General features: G+C 48.1%; 1 protein-coding gene across 2 annotated transcripts in view; it reads left to right on the top strand.

The window, feature by feature from the left end:
• Positions 1–23,103, top strand: part of F5 (coagulation factor V) — a 50,810-nt gene that overhangs the window by 20,083 nt on the left and 7,624 nt on the right. The window contains exons 6-22 of one of the 2 annotated variants that reach the window (XM_024551927.4): positions 12–233; positions 1,522–1,687; positions 2,663–2,840; positions 4,362–4,461; positions 4,902–5,116; positions 6,180–6,330; positions 7,096–7,308; positions 8,499–11,007; positions 12,591–12,765; positions 13,449–13,685; positions 14,553–14,763; positions 16,005–16,184; positions 17,800–17,916; positions 18,654–18,725; positions 19,675–19,775; positions 20,212–20,367; positions 22,308–22,452. In XM_024551927.4, coding sequence (XP_024407695.2) covers positions 12–233; positions 1,522–1,687; positions 2,663–2,840; positions 4,362–4,461; positions 4,902–5,116; positions 6,180–6,330; positions 7,096–7,308; positions 8,499–11,007; positions 12,591–12,765; positions 13,449–13,685; positions 14,553–14,763; positions 16,005–16,184; positions 17,800–17,916; positions 18,654–18,725; positions 19,675–19,775; positions 20,212–20,367; positions 22,308–22,452 — 5,148 coding nt within the window. Of the gene's footprint in view, positions 1–11; positions 234–1,521; positions 1,688–2,662; positions 2,841–3,070; positions 3,719–4,361; positions 4,462–4,901; positions 5,117–6,179; positions 6,331–7,095; positions 7,309–8,498; positions 11,008–12,590; positions 12,766–13,448; positions 13,686–14,552; positions 14,764–16,004; positions 16,185–17,799; positions 17,917–18,653; positions 18,726–19,674; positions 19,776–20,211; positions 20,368–22,307; positions 22,453–23,103 lie in introns of those variants that run through there. The other variant, XM_053915791.2, reaches the window with a different exon arrangement.

Genomic DNA, 23,103 nt, shown 5'->3' on the forward strand with positions numbered 1-23,103 from the left:
CCCTCCCTCAGATATAACAGTCTGTGCCAATGACCAAGTCAGCTGGCACCTGATTGGAATGAGCTCCAGACCAGAACTGTTCTCCATTCATTTCAACGGCCAGGTGCTGGAGCAGAACCGTCATAAGATCTCGGCCGTGACCCTCGTCAGTGCTACGTCCACTACCGCAAACATGACTATGGGCCCCGGGGGAAGGTGGACCGTATCTTCTCTCACCCCTACACATTTTCAAGGCAAGAAACTCTCCCAACAGTCTTGCTTATGAATGTAGAGCCCTTTCCTCCCAGGTACTAACTCCCTCCGTATCCGTTGCTTTTGCAAGCTGCTTGTGCTCCAGACATACGTGCACTGGTCCCTGAGAATGGAGCACACATTCTCCGCTCCTAGATGTGTAGCCTTCGCTGGGGACGGAGGAAGCAGAGATATTGACAAAGATTTTTGAAAATGAAGCAAAAGCTGAAGAGGTCTCTACTTCCTTGAAAGGAAAAAGGAGGAAGGAAACAAATGTTTACATAGAGATATTCTTTCTTGGGGTGTTTACTATGTAGCCAAAAGAAAAAAACCCGGGGGCTAGAACGAGACAAACGTGCAAATTTATAGAAGCAGCAAGTTACAGGAAGTGTGTAAAAAGGTGTGCCATGAAAAGGCTCTCTTTTCTACCAAGATGAGCACAGAAGAGATTGGCACAAAGAGGAACCCAATGGATACACGCTGAGTGGCTCAAACATAAAATCTAAACAGCTGAGAAATGGGCTTTAAAGAATATCGGTGAATTCTACTGAGGGAAAAAAAAATCAGCCCAGGTTTCCTTGTGGTACCCCACAAAGAAAAATAACTGATTGTTCTATTACACATTGTTGCTTTAAAACTATTGGGAGGAGGGTTCCTGTAAACAGAAATTAAAATATAAGTAAGCGGCGTTACTATAGGAAGTCATTTTGTTACCTAAAGTACGTATATAAGCAAACGCATGAGAGAGACTTCATGGGCCCATTTTGTTTTCTTTTGGCACTGAGCAGTCAAAACTGTATCTGAAGTAGCGTAATTGCCACAGTATCCCTGGGAGATAGAATACCAAGTCACAGTAAAACAGCAACAAAACTATCATTGTTGAGGTGAAGTGCTTTTGGTATTAATTTATTTAATTTTTAACAACAATTTAATACAGCACGTACTTTTGACTTTGCAAATAAAGAGACAGATGACAGGAACAATGAGAAATCAACAGAACCTAAGTCAGAAGGTTTTAAGGGTCTGGAAATGACAAATGTCCCTGCTCTGGAAGAAGCGAAGGAAGGCTTCCCAAGCTTTCCCCCTAACCCATGCTCTCTTTCCCCTGCGTTTTACTCTTGCCTCTGTCTCTACTGCACTAAAAGAGCTCCAAACCAAAATGTCAAAAGTCGCCAGCACATTCCTTTCACTATTATTACTTATACCTTCCACAGTTTCAAAAGATACACATTTTAATCAGCCCTGATTTCTCCTCTCATATTCTTTCGCTGTCTTTATGTACTAACTCAGCTGGGATGCAGGCTTCCATAGACATCAAAAACTGCGCCAAGAAAACCAGGAGTCCTAAGATGCTGACGCGGGAGCAGAGGCGGCACATGAAGAGGTGGGAATACTTCATCGCTGCGGAGGAAGTCATCTGGGACTATGCACCTGTCATACCAGTGAACATGGACAAGTGAGTTTCGGGGCTTCAGACCCCTGGGCACAAGTTCAAGATGTATTCCACGGGGTGCATGGGTGAAATGTGAGGAGTTGGCAGCTCTCAAGGGAACCCGTGTTTTGAATTCCATTCAGGTCTTATTCAAAGTCAATCTGGAATTACCCCAACTCACCAAGGGAAATAATAATAATAATGATGATAATAATAATAATAATGGCAGCTACCACTAGTTGAATGTTTACTGTTTCCAAGCACTGTGTTAAGTCCTTGTGAAGAGCTTCACTTGAACTCCAGAAGCGAGAAACAGCTCTGATTTATTATGTAAATTAGGAAATAGGTCAGAGACAACAGAAATCTGGAAATTGAAAACATTTGGAAACCATTCAAGCTCACTCACTCTAAGAGAAATGCAAATTAGGCTTCTCTGAAATGCCATTTTTCGCCCATCCGACACACAGCCCAGGTGGAACGCCCTTGGCAGGGCTGTGAGACGCAGGCACTGCCGTGTATTGCTGGCGGACGAGAACACTGGGAGAGCCATTCTGGAGCAACGTGGCCTTATGTACTAAAATTATACATGCTGATGCCCTTTGACCCTGCAATCCATCCTGGGAGTTTACTCTGAGATATTCTTGTTCGCGGGGAAATGACGTGCACATATGGTGGCCACCGAGACTAGAGACATCTCAGGTCTGCTCTAGCAACCGGAGGGACGGGGATGCTAAGTAGCTGCTTCTAACTGTGATTGTGACTTTATCAGACGGAGGAGAGGTTTCCAGGTTTCCAACCAGACGGGAGATATCAGGACTTTGCAAAACATATTAAGAGTTTTTGTTCTTTTTTTTGTTTTCGTTTATTTTTATTTTTTTTAGAAAACTAGGTTTTTAGCTAATCCAAGAACAGAACTTCTAAGCACAAGGGTTCCCCCGTCCTACCAGAGTCTCTCCGTGAGGAAATGGTTGATTTTTAAATATTTCATTTCACTTTAAGAAAATACAGGTCGCTGCATTTGGATAATTTCTCGAACCAAATTGGAAAACATTATAAGAAGGTTGTCTACAAACAGTATCAAGATGAGTCCTTCACCAAACGCCTGGAGGATTCTGATAGCAAAAACAATGGGATCCTGGGCCCTGTTATCCGAGCCCAGGTCAGAGACACCCTCAAAGTAAGTGGCAGAAAGGCCGGACCGCGCGGGAGGAATGAAATAGCACAAGACATTAAAAGTGGTGGTGGTGGTGGTGGTTTTTTTAAAAAAGATATCCATATAGTTTTAACTCAAATGTAACTTTCAGTTTTTATTTAGAATTTGCACTTATTTGTAGCCTACCTGATAACACAAAGAATATTTATAGCCTCCCTGGTAATACAAAGAATCTGAGACAGTTGATCAGATTATAAAGGAATGAACAAAGAGTGACTGTAATTGGGGTGAATAATAAGGGGTCAAAGAAAATAAAACCAAGGATAAGGTAAGTATAATGAAACATATACCATATGATCTCACCAGGTTGTTTGCAAATTTTGTCCAGAGCTTTCCAGCAGCCGATTGTAAATGAGAAATGTGTCAGGGCGAGTGAGATTCACAGTAGCCATCAGAGAAGCACAGAAACCGGAGAGGGATTCCTCCCACGGATCCTTGAAAACACAGATGCTGTGTGAGGCGGTGACGGGTTCCTCAGTGCAATCCCTACAACTGGTTCAATAAGTCAAAAAGTTGTAGAGCCTTGTAAGAGTGTTTCTCATTAGCGCTGAGAATACCACAGTAAACACAACCGAGAGAAAACCTACTCTTCACTGGGGTGCAGCTGGGTCGTCCTCCGAACACCGGTGTCAGGCGGAAGTAACCTGAGATACGGATCATGAGCCCTGAGCACATTCTCCCGACAGTGTCCCTTTAACATGATGTCACACCACCCAGCTTCTGTAAGAACTGGGGAACAGGGAACGGAAGATTCCAATCTCTGGCAAGATTCTAGAACGCAGATAATCTACAGATGGAGGGTGATCTTTGCAATCAATCAAGGTGCTTTGGCACTCAACCAGGTAGGAGGAGGTTAGGGTTCTCTTTGGAAGAGGAAGGAGCCTAACCAGTACTCCTGGGTGAATGAAGCCTCCCTCCGCCTCTGCGTGGGGCTGAGCTAAGAGGCCGTCTGCCGACCAGGCCAGTTCTGTTCATGTGAAAATAAAAGGACCAGAAGGCAGCCTTTCTCTGGTCCTCTTGCCCTCCCTTTATCCCTGATGCCTTATAGGTGCTGGTAGGGAGTGTGAATATGCCTCCCTGGATATTTAGGGTCTGGCTCTCTGCCACGCCCCCCTAGAAGCTGGCTCCTAGGGTATCTGGCCAGCTAGAGAAGCATTTCATGGTGTAGAGAGGAGGAGGAGAAGATTCCAAGGCAGATGCAGTCCAAGCTGAAAGAAGAGGGGAAAAGGGATGGGGACCAGCTTGCGGAGGGCGGCATGCTGTGAGGAAAGTGTCACTTCCAAGGTCAGACTACAATGTGAGGTGAAACTCTCAAACGCTTCTGTCAGGTGAGGGCGCAGGTTGCTGCTCAGATAAACACACACACACACACACACGCGCGCGCACACACACCATCCAACAAGTGAACGTGCAGAGTGAACATCCAGTGTTAATTGTCACGCTCACCCTTACACCCCGAATCACGAATCTGAGTTGACTTTGCAGATCGTGTTCAAAAACATGGCCAGCCGCGCCTACAGCATCTACCCTCACGGAGTGACCTTCTCCCCTGTTGAAGATGCAGCCAACTCTTCCTCCACCTCAGGTTTGAACCTTCCACGTCTACTGACCTCTGTGACCTCTGAGAGGCTCCCTCCTTTTTCTACTGTCTCCCTCGCTCAGAAGTAGCACTTGTGCAGCCAGGTAATGAATGTGCTAGTGTAGACATGTGAGCGGGCATCCCCTAGAAGTCACAGGGGAACCCTGCTCACTGCCGGGTCTTTGTCTACCCGGCTAGTTAGAAAACACAGGGTCTTTGCCAGCACCATAGTGGCCCCTAGCAGAGCCGGATCTGACCATTGCATGCTACCTGGGGTTCTCTTAAGTGGATCTTAATATAAAAAGAATATTCCTTTCCTGATACTAATTGGTTGTGCGGAGAGCTCAATTATATTATTTATGCATTCTTCCGTTTGTTTATTCGTTTATTCGTCTTCACGAAATAATTCTGAAAGTGACCGCGAGTTTGACTGCATTTTCGTGCAGGCAGTAGTAACACCGTAATCAGAGCAGTTCAACCAGGGGAAACCTATACGTACAAGTGGAACATCCTAGAGTCGGATGAGCCCACGGAAAACGATGCCCAGTGCTTAACAAGACCGTACTACAGTGATGTGGACGTCACCAGGGACATCGCCTCGGGGCTGATAGGGCTGCTTCTGATCTGTAAGAGCAGATCCCTGGACAAGCGAGGCATACAGGTATTTTGCCCTTGACGTAACCTTTCAGAAATTCTGGGAATTTCCGCTGGCTGGTACAGATTAGGTCTCCTTGCTAAACATGGGGCTTTTCCGGAGAGCGGAAAATATTGTGCAGTCCTCTTGAGCGTGATAACTCGGGTAACTTGTTTGTCTTGTCCATTTTCACCTGGACTCACTGCGGAAGGCAAGTCTGCGGTGTAAGCTGCATCTTGCTACCATTTCAGATTCTAGGTCTGCCGGTGTTGTCTACATTCCAGGCAAGCCACTTAGCCTCTCTTTGTTTCTTCCCTTTGTGAAGTGGATAATACCCATGCTAAAGATTTTACAGGGTTGTTTGGGGGCTCAGTGAGATACCACGCGGTGAAAGTGTAGAGCTCGGTACGTATCCTTGTTAATTTTGAGATCTTCGCTAGAAAGAGATAAGAGAGATACACTGGAGTCAGAGCTTCTGGTGAGACTGGACCTCAGTAATGGCCCATCTCCAGTAAGGCTAAATTATACAAAGATGTGGGTCTTTTGACTTGATCTTCACAGTAGAATAGTCTCATATTATTAACTTAAAATTCACACAGACAACTGGGCTAAGCTATAATTTCAAAAGTTTCATCGCAAGGCATACAAAATAAATATATGCCTAGGAAAATCAGAAATGAACACTTGGTAGACCCCGATTTATTGAGCTTGGAAAGGAAGCAGGTAGTGAGAGGTGTGAAGCTTTCCAGTTGCAACCTCCATTTTTATCCTTTGCAAATGTTCAGAGCGCATCCAGCCCGTCAGTCAGGCTCAGTCAGGCAGAAGGGTATGCGGTCACAGGGATAAACAGAGTTGCAGCTGCCAGGACCAGTGGAATTTTTCTCTTAGGCTGTTTCGGTCTCTGGGTTTTCTGACCTTCCCCGTTTGCTTTTGTGGAATGCCTTCTCTAACGAGGGCTTTGTGCACACTGGTCTCTCACGAATGCCCGCATCCATGGCTTCGGTGGCCCCAAGGACGTGTCCCTTTGGAGTCTGAAGCTGCAGGGAGTTGGCTGGAACATCAGTCACTGAACGCGGCACCTTCCCTCCAGAGGGCCGCGGACATCGAGCAGCAGGCTGTGTTCGCGGTGTTTGACGAGAACCAGAGCTGGTACATCGAGGACAACATCAACAAGTTCTGCGAGAGTCCTGAGAAGGTGAACCGGGCCGACCCCAAGTTTTACGAATCCAACATCATGAGCAGTAAGTCGAAGCGCCGTCTTAGCCCATCAGCTCCTCACTCCGGTGGTGGGAGCACGGCTGTGCCCAGTGGCAGACGGTTACAACCCACTGACCTCTTAGCCTCACTGCAGCCCTGAGTTTGGTGATGAAATGACATAAATGGTGACATCGGGGAACCCATTTTACAGCAAGACATCCAAAGCTTGTTATCCTCACGTGCCTGCTGGGTCTCCTGCTCCGAGTGTGTGTGTGTGTGTGTGTGTGTGTGTGTGTGTGTGCGCGCGCTGGTGGGCACGCTCTGGGCAGGGAAGAGCAGGTGAGGGGCGGGGGCAGCAAAGGCAAGGGCGTCAGGCCTTGGTCAGTGGTGTCTGCGGTGCTAAATGGGTGCGAGGGGAGTACGGCCAGGGCGGAAAACAAGGTCAGTAATTCCCAACTGGCTTTTCACATCACACGGAGGTCGTTCGTGAGTGGGGGGCGGGGGGGCCAGGAGTTGTGCAGAGGCACTCCATGAGTGGTCTGAAGTGCGCAGCGAGAAGTTCTGGGCAGTGGGGGTCCCCTGAGCCTTGGCTCGGGCATGTGCTGCAGTTGGAAGTTCAGTGTCCAAAGCCACTGCTGTGGGGGGTCCGAGTTTGGCCTTCTAATCACATGTCAGAGCTGGCGAAGCTTCCCTCGGGTCATCGCTGCTTTGGCGCAGCCCAATCAATATCGGGGCTTTTATTTCAGGTACGGTACGCGTGCCTTCTTGCTGGCACAGGCCTGGCGTGCTAACAGATTTGACTCTTTCAGCTATCAATGGCTACGTGCCTGAGAGTATATCCACACTGGGGTTTTGCTTCGATAACACCGTCCAGTGGCACTTCTGCAGCGTGGGGACCCAGGATGATGTTCTGACCATTCACTTCACTGGGCACTCCTTCATCTATGGAAAGAGGCATGAGGACACTCTCGCCCTCTCTCCCATGAGCGGGGAATCTGTGACCGTCACGATGGATAACGTTGGTAAGAGCCTGGGCGCAGAGAGAGGACCCCCTCGTCTCTAAAGGTCGGCTGCGGCTGTCTGGACCCCGCAGCTCCTGGGCTCCTCTCCCTCTGCTCCCTTGCAGGCTTTCCTTTCAGGACTCATCACGATTTCTATTTGGGGAATTAGTTACCTCAATGGGTCCGGTCCTTTCATATGAATCCCATTTGTCCCACTCTGGGCTAAGAGAGCAGTAAAAACACATATCCCCAGAAAGATACAGCATAACTTTGAGGAGGAAGCATGAGTATTCGGTCCCAAAAGAAAATTTCTTTTATCGGAATGCCCTTCTCAGTTTTTTAAGACAGCCCTCCCCCAACTGGGCTTAGTGATCATTGGATACGGCGCCTTAGAGGATGGCCTCGGAGGCAGCACAGTGTCCTGGAAGGGCTTTGGAGGTCACCAGACCTGCGTTCACATCCTGCCCTGCCACTCAGTATCTGTGTGACCTTGGGCAGGTGCCTTGCCCTCCCTGAGCCTCAGTTTCTCCATCTGAAAAAAGTAGAATGACAACACCTTCCGGAGTTGCTTTGATCATTCATTATAAGGCGTGCTAATTTTCCCACACTCAGGGGACACTCAACAAGTGGTCACTATTGGAGACTTCGCAGGAAATCTCCAGTGTGCCAGCAAATCACAGCATTTCAAAGAGATTCAAAATTGCCCTGGGCCCCTGTGAATTATTGATCACTTGGAATACCTAAATGTCCCTGATTTCTGGGGGTAGACATTGCCACCTTCCCCCTGAGCCCCAATTCCAAATGAGATGTGCAGCTAACAAGATGTATGTGATCTTCCAAGTTCATTTTATTCTCAATTCATCCCTTCTAAAATATGTTCTGAAGTAGTGGCTCTGCAGCTATCTCTGCTAAGAAGTTTTCTCTCCCTTCTCTCCACTGACCAATATGTTTGGTCTGTATTCTGTTAGATGAGGTAAGCGTCCTAATCACACACTTGGATGTCACAGCAATGTCAAATGGCCCGAAAGTGTCCTGAGCACTTGACATGCCTTAGTTTGTCTCCTTAGGGCACCGTGGAATGGTAATCAAGTTTGCAGAGCAGCGGGGATTGCAGACTACATACATTGTGCCTATTATCTGCCACAATGTATGTGAGGGTTTTTACGTCTTTTCCCGGACTTAGGGCTCCCTATTCTGTCTCCCGTCTGTAGGAACTTGGATGTTAACTACCATGAATTCTAATCCAAGAAGCAAAAACCTACGGCTGAGATTCAGGGATGTGAAGTGTATCTGGAATTATAGCGAAGACGACTATGACATCTATGAACCTCCAACATCTGCAGCCATGACGACACGGAAAATGCGTGAATTTCCGGAAGACCACGGGGGAGAGGAGGATGCTGACGATGAACAGGACAGACTGGCTTTAGAACTAGGACTTCGGTCGTTCAGAAATGCATCCCTGAGTCAGCAGGGCGACGAAGTCAATCTTACTGCCCTGGCCCTGGACAACAGCTCCGAATTCAGGCCTCCAAGTACTGGCACAGCTGTTGGTTCAAATTCTTCCCCAGGTAACATTAGCAGGCCCGTTGCCAACCACTTTGCAGAAACTCACAAAACCCTTCCTCACCCCGAAACGCCCACAGCTGGTCCCCATGTGGGATGCAGCTTAGAAAAGACCTCAGATCTCAACCCTCCCACAGCAGAGCATTCCAGCCCTTACTCTGAAGACCCTGTAGAGGATCCTTTGCAGTCAATTGTCACGGAGATAAGCTTGCTTCCGCTTGGTGCAGAAGGATTGAGAAGTCAAGGACATGCCAAACATAACGGGTCCGAGGCAGGAAGAGACAGACAGGCCGGGCACAAGTTCTCCCAGATGGAATTTCTAGCACATAAAACTGGGAGACATTCAAGCCAAGACAGCTCTTCTTCCAGGACGGAGCCCTGGGACGACCTTCCCAGCGATCTGTTACTCTTGAAACAGGAGTCGCCATCTAAGACTTTGAATGGGAAATGGCATTTGGTTTCTGAAAAGGGTAGCTATGAGGTCATCCCAGAGGCTGATAAAGACGTGGCTGTTAATAACCTGCAGCACAGCCCCCAGAATGCCTCAGGGACCTGGGGGGAAAGCGCCCCTCTTCCAACCAAGCATGGAAAGCAGGGTGGCCACCCAAAGTTTTATGGAGTTAGACACAAATATCCACAAGTCAGACAGGGAGGGAGAAACAGCAGACCGAAGAACAGCACTGTGTTAATTCGGACACGAAGGAAGAAGCTTACACACCGCACTCCTTTTTCTCCAAGGAGCTTTCACCCCCTTGGAGGAGCGGCCAACAGCATGAGTTCGGGCTCACGTCACACATCCAATGAGACATCGCTCCCCACACAGCTCAACCAGACATTATCCTCTACGGACCTCAGCCTGATGGCCTCACTTCCCGACCGTCATCAGAATCCCCTGACCAGCGCTGGCCAGACAGGCTTCTCACCACACATTGCTCAGATGGTGCCCCAGGGAGAGCGCGGCCTCAGGTTCCCTCTTCCAGACGCCAATCGAATGCACTTCACCACAAAGCCCAGTCACAAACCTCCAGAGCCCAGCCAGATGCTCAGCTATGATCCAAGAAACCAGTCCTCCCCCACTGACTCTGAACAAATGTCCCCTTCCTTAGAACTTGAAATCTGGCAGACAGCCATCTCCCCAGACCTCAGTCACCCATCCCCCTCTCCAGAACCCAGTCGGACAAACCTTTCCCCAGAACTCAGCCTGAAGACTCTCTCAACAGACTTCAACCAGACAGCCCTTTCCCCAGACCTCGGCCAGGCAGCCCTCTCCCCAGACCTCGGCCAGGAGACTGTCTCCCCAGACCTCGGCCAGGCAGCCCTCTCCCCAGACCTCGGCCAGGAGACTGTATCCCCAGACCTCGGCCAGGCAGCCCTCTCCCTAGACCTCAGCCAGACAACTGTCTCCCCAGACCTCGGCCAGGAGACCGTCTCCCCAGACCTGGGCCAGACAACTGTCTCCCCACACCTCGGCCAGGAGACCGTCTCCCCAGACCTCGGCCAGACAACTGTCTCCCCAGACCTCGGCCAGGAGACCGTCTCCCCAGACCTGGGCCAGACAACTGTCTCCCCACACCTCGGCCAGGAGACCATCTCCCCAGACCTCGGCCAGACAACTGTCTCCCCAGACCTCGGCCAGGAGACCGTCTCCCCAGACCTCGGCCAGACAACTGTCTCCCCACACCTCGGCCAGGAGACTGTCTCCCCAGACCTCGGCCAGACAACCGTCTCCCCAGACCTCAACCAGACAACCCTCTCCCCAGACCTTGATCAGACGTCCTACACTTCTAAACCTCGTCAGACTTTCCCTTATTCAGACCTCGGTCAGATGCCACCTCAACCGTCTCCCCCACTAAATGGCACTTTTACAACAAAGGAATTTAATCCACCATTCGTGCTTGGCTTCAGTGGGGATGATGGCGATTACATTGAGATTATACCAAGCGAGAGGGAAGAGAGCATTGAGAACGACTCCTATGAAATCGGCCACGTGCCCTACGATGACCCTTACCAAACTGATGTGAGGACGGACACCAACTCCTCCAGAGACCCTGACAGCATTGCGGAGTGGTACCTCCGCAGCAACAACGGAAACAGGAAGTATTATTATATTGCTGCTGAAGAAATATCCTGGGATTATTCAAAATCTGCACAAAGGTTTGGCCAGTTTTCTCCTCTCGTTTTTTGTTTTTGTTTTTGTTTTTCCCCCCACTTACTGCTAAAAAAAAGTCCGAGGAGGTCATTGTGGGCAAACTAGCTAAGCATAATTTAGCTCCCCTATTGCAGCTTGGCTCACACTATTTCCTTTGTCAGTTCCAAGATTAACTACGCTATTCTAGGTGGCCTCTGGACAATATACAAACAACCATTGTCAGAAGTCCATGACATTCTATAGTTAAAGAAGCCCACACCTCTCTCTTCTTCTCTATCACATTCCGACTCCCTCCGCGTGCTCCCGTGCAGAGCCCAGCCTATCCATAGCTGCCCGCTCATCAGTATATTTCATTGAAGTTAGCTTACGTCCAAATTTGCGATGTAGAAATTTCCTTTTGCATGTACTTGTTTACCAAAAGATTTAAAAATTGTCTCCGGATAAATATGAAGTGGACAGCGTCTTTGTGAAGTCTGATTCTAATTCCAGGAAATTCTAATAGCAGAGGCCAAGGATTTAAACTAGCTTAGAAACGAAACACAGTGCCACCCGCTTTTATATGGCACTTTTATATGGCACTTTTCATCCTCTCGTGTTCTGTGAGACTGCATGCTATGCTTCGAGTCTGGAAGGACGAGCTCAGGGGGCAGCGGGGCTGGGAGGAAGGCAGAAGGGGGGCATCTGCTGACGGCTCACGCTGTGTATCAAAGGGGATGAGACTGATGGATGAGCCTTCGGCCTGTTTGCACAGGCTGGGGAAATTTAAGGGTCAGTGGGGAAATCTGAGGTGCTCTGGCCCCAGGTAGAGCAGCGGGTGAGCTACGTGAGGAATAATGTGATTTAACAAAAGGAAATGCGAGAAGAGTGGCTACTTTCAGATTATAAAACACCCATCTATCCAGTGGCCTTCATGGGGGTGGCCTGCTAAGTCAGCTGACCATTGTCACCTAGCCCTAAGCCCTGGGCATTGTCCCATTTGGTGGCTTTGTCTGCTTTTGATATTAAAATCTGCTATGTTAATATGTGGCTACATTTGTCCATTAATGCATTGAACAAAAATTTATTAAATGCCAATTATGTGCTAGATAATCTGCCAGTCACTGGGAATAGAATTAGGAGCTGATTAGGCACAACCTGACTTCACAGAGCTTTTAGTCTACTGGCAGAGTCAGATATGAATAGATAATTGCCCAGGTAAAGGACACGTAATTTACCACATATACTGTAAAACTACGACGAGGATGCCGGAGGATTTCACTGTGTAGGCTGTAGTAACACCATAGAAATGGAGGCATGTACAAAGAGATTTGACCTAGTCCAAAGGCTCTTAGGAGGATTTGCCTAGGAAACGATATGTGAGCTGGCAGCTGGCTGCCTGCTGGCTTGTACTTTTAGTCACTTATATTTTCATTCATTTGCTTCTCAAAGATGTATCTAGGCAGAGACTCTAGGCCGCATCCCAGGCGGAGAGAACAGCACGAGCAAGGCCTTGCACTAGGTGCTGTATTCAGAAACAGAGGTCATTTCCTAAATTCTCTCAATGGCCTTTAACCTGCTCTTGTAAAGAGTACTATTATTATCGTTTCAGGGAGATGGATGATGACGACAATGATGATGTTCCGGAAGGCACCATATACAAGAAAGTAGTTTTTCGAAAGTACCTCGATAGCACGTTTACCAAGCGTGACCCCCGGGGAGAGTACGAGGAGCACCTTGGCATCCTCGGTCCTGTCATCAGAGCCGAAGTGGACGATGTCATCCAAGTAAGTCCTCTTCGGGGCGTTGCTGAGATCGCCAGAGGAATTTCCACAGGCACCGCAGGGTCGTAAAGGTGAAGGTGGCGGGAAAGAGCCAGAGACGATTTACGTATTTTCCAAAATTAACAAATAATGGCATTTCTTCTCAAAGGCAGCTTGCCAAGTAAGCTGACGGACGATCCGCAAGAAAGGAAAATAACCTTATGAATTTACTTCTCCCTCTGCCAATCTCCTACTCCTTCTATAAGGGCCAATTCCATTTCCCCTATAAGGAACTTTCTTTAACTCCCCCAGCCTTCCCTAAACAGCCAGCTGAATTACTCCTCCCAGGCACCCCCCTCTATCCCCACTCACACTTGGTGTATGACGCCTTCTGTCCCCAAATTTTTAACTTGAATCCACATGTGCGTGCCTCTCTTTACCTGCAGGCTGAGGGCTTATCGTGAGCAAGAGCTAAGCCTCCTTACCTTCAGATCTGCGGCACCTGGCATTAGCACTGTATTCATACATAACGTTGATGCTTTTGCTGGGAGCCTAAGAATGAACATGTTTGGGTATTTCTGGGGGAAACTGCCTGGGCCCTATCTCACAGGATGGTTGTAAAAATTAGATGACATAATATACGTAAGTTACACGGCAACTGGATTTTTGCTACACTTAAGGACATTGCGGGTCACTGTTTTTTATAGGTGCGTTTTAAAAATTTAGCATCCAGACCGTATTCTCTTCATGCCCATGGGCTTTCCTATGAAAAGTCATCAGAGGGAAAGACTTACGAAGATGACTCTCCTGAATGGTTTAAGGAAGACAACGCGATCCAGCCGAACCGCAGTTACACCTACGTGTGGCATGCCACTGGGAGGTCGGGGCCGGAAAACCCCGGCTCTGCCTGTCGGGCGTGGGCCTACTACTCGGCAGTGAACACGGTGGGTACAGCCATCACGGGTGTTTATCATATCCCTAGCCTGAGGCCCCTAAACGGAATGGTCGAGATGATTTCTTGTTAAATGTCTGCCGTGCTACCCGTGAAGAAGGTGTGAGGATGGCGGTCAGCCCTCCACAGCAACCATAGCCGGGGACTGTCCCTGCAGACCTACAGGTGACAATGAGAAATGCTTGCTCAGTGCAGAGGAGTGAGGATCGCTGAAACGCTGGCCCCGCTCAGAGTGGCTGCCTTTCTAGAGGAAGACGTTTCCTTGCAATCTCCTCGAGCGAGCGTTAGCTTTCCTGTCCTCTTTGTCTGGGGAAGAGCAGCAAAGTCAGGACTCCTCCGTGTTGGGTGTGGCAAAGACGGCACAGGCCCCGACTTCGATTCCTGCCCTGTCACTTACTGTGTGGCCCTAGGACAGTTAGTCGACCTCTCTCGGCCTCGGTTTCCACAATTAAAAATGAGATAACAACAGTACATAGCACATGGTAGGCGCCTGGTAAATTTGTTTAATACATGAATTCTTTTTTTATCATATAAGATTGTTATCAGAATTATCTAAGAAGCTATAAGCAAAATATGAACTATAGTAGTAAATGCTCAATAAATAGTACATGTGATAGTATCAATATTGTCATAATCATTATCATGACCACCGCATCAAGATAAACAATTAATCAAAGGAAGGGTGTAGGAATGCGATAGAATTAGATGAATAATATCTAGCCTTACGAAGCTATTCGTTTATAACCTTCAAAGTCAGAGGCTCTAAGAAGGTCTCCTTTTCCATGTGATCAGTGGTTGCCGGAAGAGCAAAGGAAATGCTGAGAGAGGACATGTCCTGTTTGCCCCTACTGTCTTCCAGGAGAAAGATATCCACTCGGGCTTGATAGGTCCCCTTCTGATCTGCCGAAAAGGAACGCTTCACAAGGAGAGCAAGATGCCCGTGGACATGAGAGAATTTGTCTTACTCTTCATGGTCTTTGACGAGAAGAAGAGCTGGTACTATGACAAGAAACCCCAAAGGTCCTGGAGACGCACGTCCTCTGAAGTGAAACACTCCCATGAATTTCATGGTATTTTCCTCTGACCTTGACCTTGATCTGAGCTAAATCACTCTGGGGGACAGTGACACCTGCCCTTAGGTCTCCACGCGATAAGGCAGGAGATGCTTCTGCAGAACCAGGAGCTACCACTGAAATTAGGACCTTACATGTCTCGGAGGGCTGATGGGACCTGGCGGGTGACGCTGCAGGGGGAGGAAACGTGAGCAGGTCTTTCAGTGAGACACGGAGGCTGCTGCAAAGCACGCCCAAACCAGCCAGCACAAAAAGCCAGTGCGCGTCAGTTAAACACACGTGGGAACGGAATTAGCATTGTTCTGCAACCTAAGTACTTCATGAACCTATTTCTTAACCTTTAAAGAAAAACTGTTTCTGTGGTAGAAGCGATCACCGCGTGTACTTTGTAAAGTAAGAGTGACCGCAACGGTCTTAGTGTCCGGCGGTCCCCAGACAGCGCCGGAACCACGTGACTGCAATGGGCAGCCCGGGTGATCTCAGCTCCTCTCCCTCCAGCACTTCACTGGCTTGGCTCCTGAAATTCCGCAGCTGTTCCTTTAGTCGTAGAAGAATAAACTACAACAAACGTTTCCCTCACGTTAGTCCCCGTGAGGTGCAGGGTCGCACTACGCTTTATCATGTAAAGGCTGTATTATTGTTTCAGGTGGTCAAATTCACCACGTGCTGTAAACACACACACACACCTTTCCGAGGGGAGGGTGGGCGAGTCTCAGAAGCCTAGGTGGCATCCGAGCTGGGAAGGGGCAGGGCAGCTACCCTGTGAATGAGAGAACACGCGCGGTGAACCACTCTGGCTGTGGGTGCAGCGAAGGTGACGTCCAGCTTCGGGACAGCCTGGAAGTATCTCTGACTGTAGGAGGCCTTAGGGTAGTTCCTGCACATCGCCTTCCTTGTGCTCCTTCCTCTACCCACTGGAGTCCCCTCACCTGGCTTACTGTGTAGCAGCAGAGAAAATTCCAACTATCAATGGGAGGGATAAATGGGGAAAGCACAGAGCAGGAGCAGTGGGAGGTCTGGGGAAAAGAGTGAGGAAGCGTGGAAAAGGGGGCTCACCCACATTCTGCTGCAGGCTGTGTGAGGAGTTGGCCCTCGTGGACATCGTGCCGCATAGGAGACCCCGAGTGGGCCTGGCATGCGAGGAAGCTGGGTGATGGGTGGGGCCCTCCTAGGTCCTTTCCAGCCTCTCTCCTGGTGTACACAGATTTGTAAGTGATTGCATCTCTCTGTCCTTTCAGCCATCAACGGGATGACCTACAACTTGCCTGGCCTGAGAATGTACGAGCAGGAGTGGGTGAGGCTGCACCTGTTGAACTTGGGCGGCTCTCGAGACATCCACGTGGTTCACTTCCATGGCCAGACCTTGCTGGAAAACGGCACTCAGCAGCACCAGTTAGGGGTCTGGCCCCTTCTTCCTGGTAAAGATCTGGGCCCTGACAAGAGGTCCTGGCTGCAAAACGGCAGGAGGAGGCAGTCTTAGCATCTCTGGCTCTCCCTCATTCCCTCCTCGGGCATTTCCTTCTCAGGGGTCATGCACGGGTTCTGAGTGAGCCCACACCGCAGAGCTGCATTCAGGGGATGAGAAAAGCCAGCTGGCGTGCGCACTGTTTCCAGCGCCGCACTAGCTAAATGTGTGGCCCAGCTTGGCTTTGCAGAAGACAAGGGCTAGTGCAGGTTCTTCCGAGCCACAGTGTGTCAGGAGGGCCAGGTCCTAAGCAGATCACAGCCTGACTCCCACGGGGCTCAGGCAGCGTGTCCGGGGGATTTTTGATTTCTTGCATTCTACTCCTCACGCTATCACTCTGATATCTTCCGGCAAGTGACTACAAGACTCTTAACCTCAAACTGACTTACCAGGCTGTTTAAAGAAAAAAAAATTCTTTTTTAAAAAATGATCTTAAAAGCTAAAGAATAACAAGGGTATTTAGAGCCTTTCATGTGCAAAGCAATGATAAGGTTTAAACAAATTAGTCCTCTAAAAGGATTCTTATGTGCCAATGAGTTATTTGCAGATATTATTTGGGGGTGGGGGGTGGTGGTAGAGCTAGATACACTGATTGTCAAAGTGTAGCGGCACATAATGAAAACCTAGGGGGCCAGCGGAGATGCCCACGCTGACAGAGAGGTTTTGACAGAGAGACTTTAATCCTGTAGCTCCAGGGCCACTCTATTCAGATTGGGGACAGAGGGGATTAGGGCAAACCCACTTCTTACATTTCACCAAGTAGAACCAGACCAGCCTGCCTCACCGTGAGCCTCTGGGGAAGCGCTGAGGAGCTGGGGAGGGCTGGTCCACCAGACCTTCAAACTGTACATCTGCGCTCGAGAGGGGAAGGCTGGGGGTCCTTTCTGGTGTCTGAGGGGGATGACCACCGGCTGTTACTTTTTACTCGCAGCCTGGGAAATGGCCACCAATTGCAGTGAGCGGATATAAGTATTCACTGGCGGTAGGTAATGGTCAGTGCCAGACCAGATAACCAGAGGTTTCGGGAATCTCATTCTCTCAGTGATGCTCTGAGCCAGTTTATGGGTACTCACTCTATCCAGCTACGTACACGCTATCGAAAATCTGAAACACGGGAGAAGTATGTTTTATTTTAATTTTTTTCTACAAGAGAAGAAAAGCTAGTGAAATGAAGAGAGAGGGAGGAAACACGGGCAATGTGTTTGAGGCCCAAGGATGGGTCATTCAAGGTTGCTTTGGTATTTAGGACTGTCAAGCCCTACCTGTGGGGGTTAACCTGTAACATTTACATAAATGAAAGTTTTTTCCAGGAAGGGGTGTTAGAGGTTTTTCCAGGTTCTGGGGTATTTATTGGTAGTTGTGTATGTGGCGGCGGGGGTGGCGATATTATTGCTTTGATCTGTTTGTTACACCTGTGGTCCTGCCTAGAAGGAAATGGAAAACTCTTTAAGTTCCGTTCTAAAGCTCCTTGTGATGCAGCGACATTAGGACTCTTTGATAGCCGTCAACCTGTAAGACCCTGTTACTCTGTGAGGATGTCATGTTGTCATTCACTCTCTCTGTTTCAGGTTCATTTAAAACTCTCGAAATGAAGGCATCGAAACCAGGCTGGTGGCTCCTGGACACGGAGGTTGGAGAAAACCAGAGGGCAGGGATGCAAACGCCCTTTCTCATCCTAGACAGAGGTATCAGCAAGAGCCACGTGGTATTTTTAGCAGGAGAGTCCCGTCACGAGGATATTACCTACTTTTAGATAGAAAGGCACACACTCTGCAGCAGTAATTACTTTCATTCTGGCCACGGTCTGATTATACCGCAAACATCAGTCCTCTAGGACACTTGAAGCAAATGGTTCAGCCCAGAGGCATTCCTCTCACTTAGGGGACCAGTGTAAAGCATCCCCCTTCATGACTGGTGACCCATGGAAAAGTACGTGGGAGAAATCCTCCAGACTCCCGGCAGAGAGGAGGAAAAAGATATGAGGAATTCAGCAATAGCCAACGGAGTCACTGAACTTGGCATCCCAGTATTTGTGAAAACATTTCCGTCTGTCTGTCCAGCCAGCATTTGTTAAGCAGCTGTTGGGTACCAAGCACTGTGCCGACATCCAGGTGGTTCCGTGGCCGGTATTCCCTTAGCTAGTATTACCTGTCGGGTACATTTTTCAGAACATGGTCTTTTGAGGGCTAGTACTTAGTGTTGTAACGTGGCTTATTTTAAGTTATAAGCGAATGGAAATCAGTTGAAAAACTCATTGTATTTCAGGATACCAGTTTTCCTCAAGGGCGCCATTACTTCTATTAAAGTACCGGCCTTGTTAGTGCAGTAACCACGTTATGAGCAGATATATTTAAGTCAGTGCTATACAAAGTAGGAAGTGTATTTTCTAAGCAAAAATTATTCATTGTCCTATTTCCCGTAGAATGTAAGATGCCCATGGGGCTGAGCACGGGCACCGTAGCAGACAGACAGATCAAGGCATCTGAGTTTGTGGGTGAGTAGCAGCTTCACAGCCTGGGGAGGCGCCTCCTGCCACGGTGCAGGACACAGCCTGCGAAAACCACACCCGACAGCCGTGCCTGCCGAGCCTGCGGGTTATTGCTCCCCTCCAGGCTTTTCTCTGTCACAACATGGTGAAAAAATAGTTCAATCCAGGCTGCTTGTCTGGTCGAGGAAGGAGCACTATGGCAGGAGCTAAAGCCTGTTAGCACCCCTTTATCTCTGCCACCCCCACCCCCCAGTAAATAGGGTTTCCGAAGAGTCTCTCCCAGGGAAGACCAAGAGCTGGGCCCCCCCACATAGGCAGTCTGACCCATTAGCAGATTGGGTGAGAGGGAGCTCTTATGACCTTGTGCCCTTTCCCAAAACTCTCCCCATTCATCCCCTTTTGGGTTTGATCACACGTGTGATATTCCAGCCACATTCCCAGGGTCTTCTCCACCAAGCGTTAGAGTCCCCACCAGGGGGGCCCTTCGCTGTGCCAACCGTTCACCTATTCAAGAAACGTTTTGATCATCCACTGACTGCGTGTCAGAAACTCCTCCTAATTGTCTTCACTGCTCAAAGCCCTTCCCAAAATCAAGAGGTTGATTGCAAGAGACCGAAAGGCTCCCATAAATCCCTTCCCTGCCTTCCTGGCAGGCAGGCACACTCGGCAGCAACCACATCAGCAGAGCTAAGAAAAGACAAACCTGACCTGCATGCAAGAAAGAGGGTGGGCGGTGGCTGACAGCTGACCAAGCACAGACCTCCAGCCCAGATTCCGTCACCGTGGACCAGGTCAGGAGTAGAAACCTGTGCCGACTGCCTGGTCTTCCAACTGCAGACGCGGGTCCTCGGGGGTCTGGTTTTCCACGATGTACCTGAACTCGCTGGAGAAACTGCTAGTTGTATGTTTTTTTTAAACAAATTCATAATAAATTCTTTTCTTCCTTTGGATTTAGGTTTTTGGGAGCCCAAATTAGCAAGATTAAACAATGGCGGATCATACAATGCTTGGATGACAGAAAAGATGTCAGATTTTGACTCTAAACCTTGGATCCAGGTATGACTTATCAATCCGGTAAATATTTACTGCTACTGTAGTAATAAAAGTGACACTGGTAATTTCTTCTTGTTGTCCTTACAATGCTCTTAGGGGAACTAGCAATTACTAGGTGTTCGGCAGTATTCCAAGTACGTAACATACTTAAAATGTTCTAGTATTTTGAACCCTATGGGGTTGGCTCATAGTGATATCCCATTTTACAGATAAAAAAAAACAAGACAGAGGATTGGCAGATTCCCCAAAGTCACATGCAGCTAGTTGGTGGTTGAGCTGGGATTCAGGCCCAGGTCCTCTGTGCTCAAACATGAATTGCATCTAGCCATTTTATTAGTTTGCTGAGACCTGAGGGGCTGGCTCCTTAGTTCTAAAGAAGGCTGGTTGCACGTGACTTGTTGACGAGGACAGGTCCGTCAGTGGCTTTGCTGTATTGCAGGTGGACATGCAAAGGGAGGTCCTGTTCACAGGGATCCAGTCCCAAGGAGCCAAACACTACCTGAAGTCCTACTACACCACTGAGTTCCGTGTGGCCTACAGCTCCGACCAAACCAACTGGCAGATTTTCAAAGGGAACAGCACAAGGAATGTGATGGTTTGTGAGCCGTGTCTTTCTGAGTCCCCAGACTCCCCCTGTGGCCGCTGCAACTGTGTCCACGACTCTTTCTTCCTGTACAAATACTGCTTTTCTGGGCTTAAGAAATATGCGGGGCTTTCTCAGGGCCTTACGGAGGACGGGGGTAAAGTGATGGGTCTGTCTATTACAAACTCCACAAAACTTTTTAAAAAATCGCTTTATCATCAAACTAAATACCCAGACTTTTCGGAGTAGCAGATGGTGTACAGCAGAGTAGAATATCTGCTCCTGTGCCTTAAGAAGCTCGTGTTAAAAATATGCCACCAAGAGTTCTGATTTTATTCACTTTCTTCATTCTCATTTTCTACATTATCTATAACCAATTCTCTATATTATCATTTAGCTATTTCTAGTAATAATCATCTGTATTATACCTTAGGATAGATCAGAAAAATCTTAAATTATGGTTTTTACTAACCAGTAGGGGAGAGAGAACACAGATCCCAGTTAGATTCCCTAACTTAAAGAGTTTTACATCTATGTTCACAAGGGATATTGGTGCGTAATTTTATTTTATTTTTGTGCTGTCTTTTCTGGCTTTGACTTCAGAGTAATACTAGCTTCAAAAAGTAAATTGGGAAGTACACTGCTTTATTCTATCTTGTGGAAGAGATTGTCTAGAATTGGTGTTAATTCTTTAAGCTTTTGGTAGAATTCGCCAGTGAAACCATGTGGGCCTGGAGATTGCTCTTCCGGGAGTCTTAAAATCACAGACTCAACCTCTTTAGCAGTACAGGCTTTTCAAATGACCTATTTTATAACGGGTGAGTCGGGATAGCTACTGCTTTTTCGATAAACTGGTCCATTTTCTCTAAGTTGTTAAATTTATGTCTACAGTTGTTTGTACTTTCTCCTTATCTTCCTTCCGACATCTGCAAGGTCTCTAGTGATATCGCCCATTCGTGTCTGATATTCTTCTCTTTTTACTTTGTGAGTCTTGTTAGAGATTTGCCAGTTGTTGCTTTTTTTCATCTCGTCAAAGAACTGGCTCTTTGTTTCATGGCGTTTATCTACTGTTTTTCTGTTTTCTGTCTTACTTACTCAGTTACTGACTTGGTCTGCTCCTATCTTCTGTTCCGGCGGGATCTTTCTGACACTTCTCTGGCAGGGGGACAGGGCAGAGTCCCCTTACTGCCAGATGGTCAAAGTCCAGGTCCCCCACCTGAGGAGGGACTTCCTCCCCCTTAGTGCTGGGTGGGGGTGAAAAGCAGTCCCCTGGGAGCCCTGTTAGGAACTGCGAGGATAAAGGTCCCGGGTCCCTAGCTGGCCTCCGCTGACACGACCCCAGGGAGGGTGACCCCAGCAAGGGCAACCCCAGCGAGGGCGCTGAGGTGCCTCACTGCAGTCTCAACCCTCACAACCGTGGAAGTCAAGGCTCCGCACTTGGCCTTTGCTACAGTTGGGTGGAGTGGGGCCGTGCTTGTTTCTATGGAGTTTAGCTTGAAGTACAGCAATTATTGTCTAAAAGTTTTCTGTTTCGCTGGGCCGTCCTGTCTTGGTTCTGAGGCCAGAGAAAGCAGGCTTTTGCTGGGGCCGTTTTGTCTGGACCCATCGGTGTTTCCTGGTTGCTGGCTTCTTCTCTTCCAAGTCTGGGATCTGTGGGGCCAAAAGGAAACCCGTGTTGTTCCTTGGGTCCTAGAACTCTAACCAGTCTGCCTTCTTTCCACTTCCTGAATGTTCTTATCTTTTTAGCTGTACTTAACAGGAAGCATAGGGCAAAGTACGTCTGTACCACATTCCTAAAATGTAAGTGTCTTCAAATATTTTGAAGACCAAATTGATTTGGTTCTGGTCACATGAAACTTAAAATTACAATATGAATTTTACTATAAAAATTTTACTATAAAATCATATATAGAGAATTTTTATATAACTAAGCTTTTTCCCTTTTCCTCTAGTATTTTGATGGCAATTCAGACGCCTCAGCAGTGAAAGAAAATCGGTTTGACCCACCAATTGTGGGTAGGTACATTAGGGTCTACCCGACTCGATTCTATAACAGACCTGCCCTTCGACTGGAGCTGCAAGGCTGTGAGATTAATGGTAAGGAACCAAGACGTGTTACTCTCTTACCGTCGCTCAGAGAATCAAGATTGGGAGGTATGGGAGAAGAGGAACAGTTTTTAGTCCTCTTCGATTGCTTCAGCTCCTAAAAATATCTCTTGGGAAGCAGAGGTTCCACTCAGGTAAATGCTCATGTGACTTAGAAGGACACAGGTGTTTCACACCTGGATGACAGGGACTCTGCCCTGACAGTCCAAGGAAGGACCGGAGCTCAGAATGACCTCTATCAGCCCATTTCCAATAGAACTGAGATTCAAACGAGGCCTGACTCTCCCGAAGTCCTCCAGGTCATTCAGACCTCAGTGTAATAAAAGTATCCAGCAACATTCCTTGCACGTATTAGAGCTCAGTGAATGTTTCTGAAATCTAAGTCTGCTTCCCAACTTCCCGAAACCTTGACCGTACTCTATATTCTGGTTTGCACTCTATGTAGATACCCAAACCTTTGCTACGTAGGCTGCTGTTTTTCAGGGGATGTAATGGGACCGGTGGTATAAATAAATCCAGGTAACCATCAATGGCCATACTAAAATTCTCTATATAACAAAGATGTTTAAGAGTCTTAACAACTGTTCTCCTTCTCTGACTCTTAAAGTAGTGCTTTCCAGAATTTTTTGCTGCAAACCACAT

The sequence above is a fragment of the Desmodus rotundus genome, chromosome 12 (assembly GCF_022682495.2).
Source record: "Desmodus rotundus isolate HL8 chromosome 12, HLdesRot8A.1, whole genome shotgun sequence".
Lineage (NCBI taxonomy): Eukaryota > Metazoa > Chordata > Mammalia > Chiroptera > Phyllostomidae > Desmodus > Desmodus rotundus.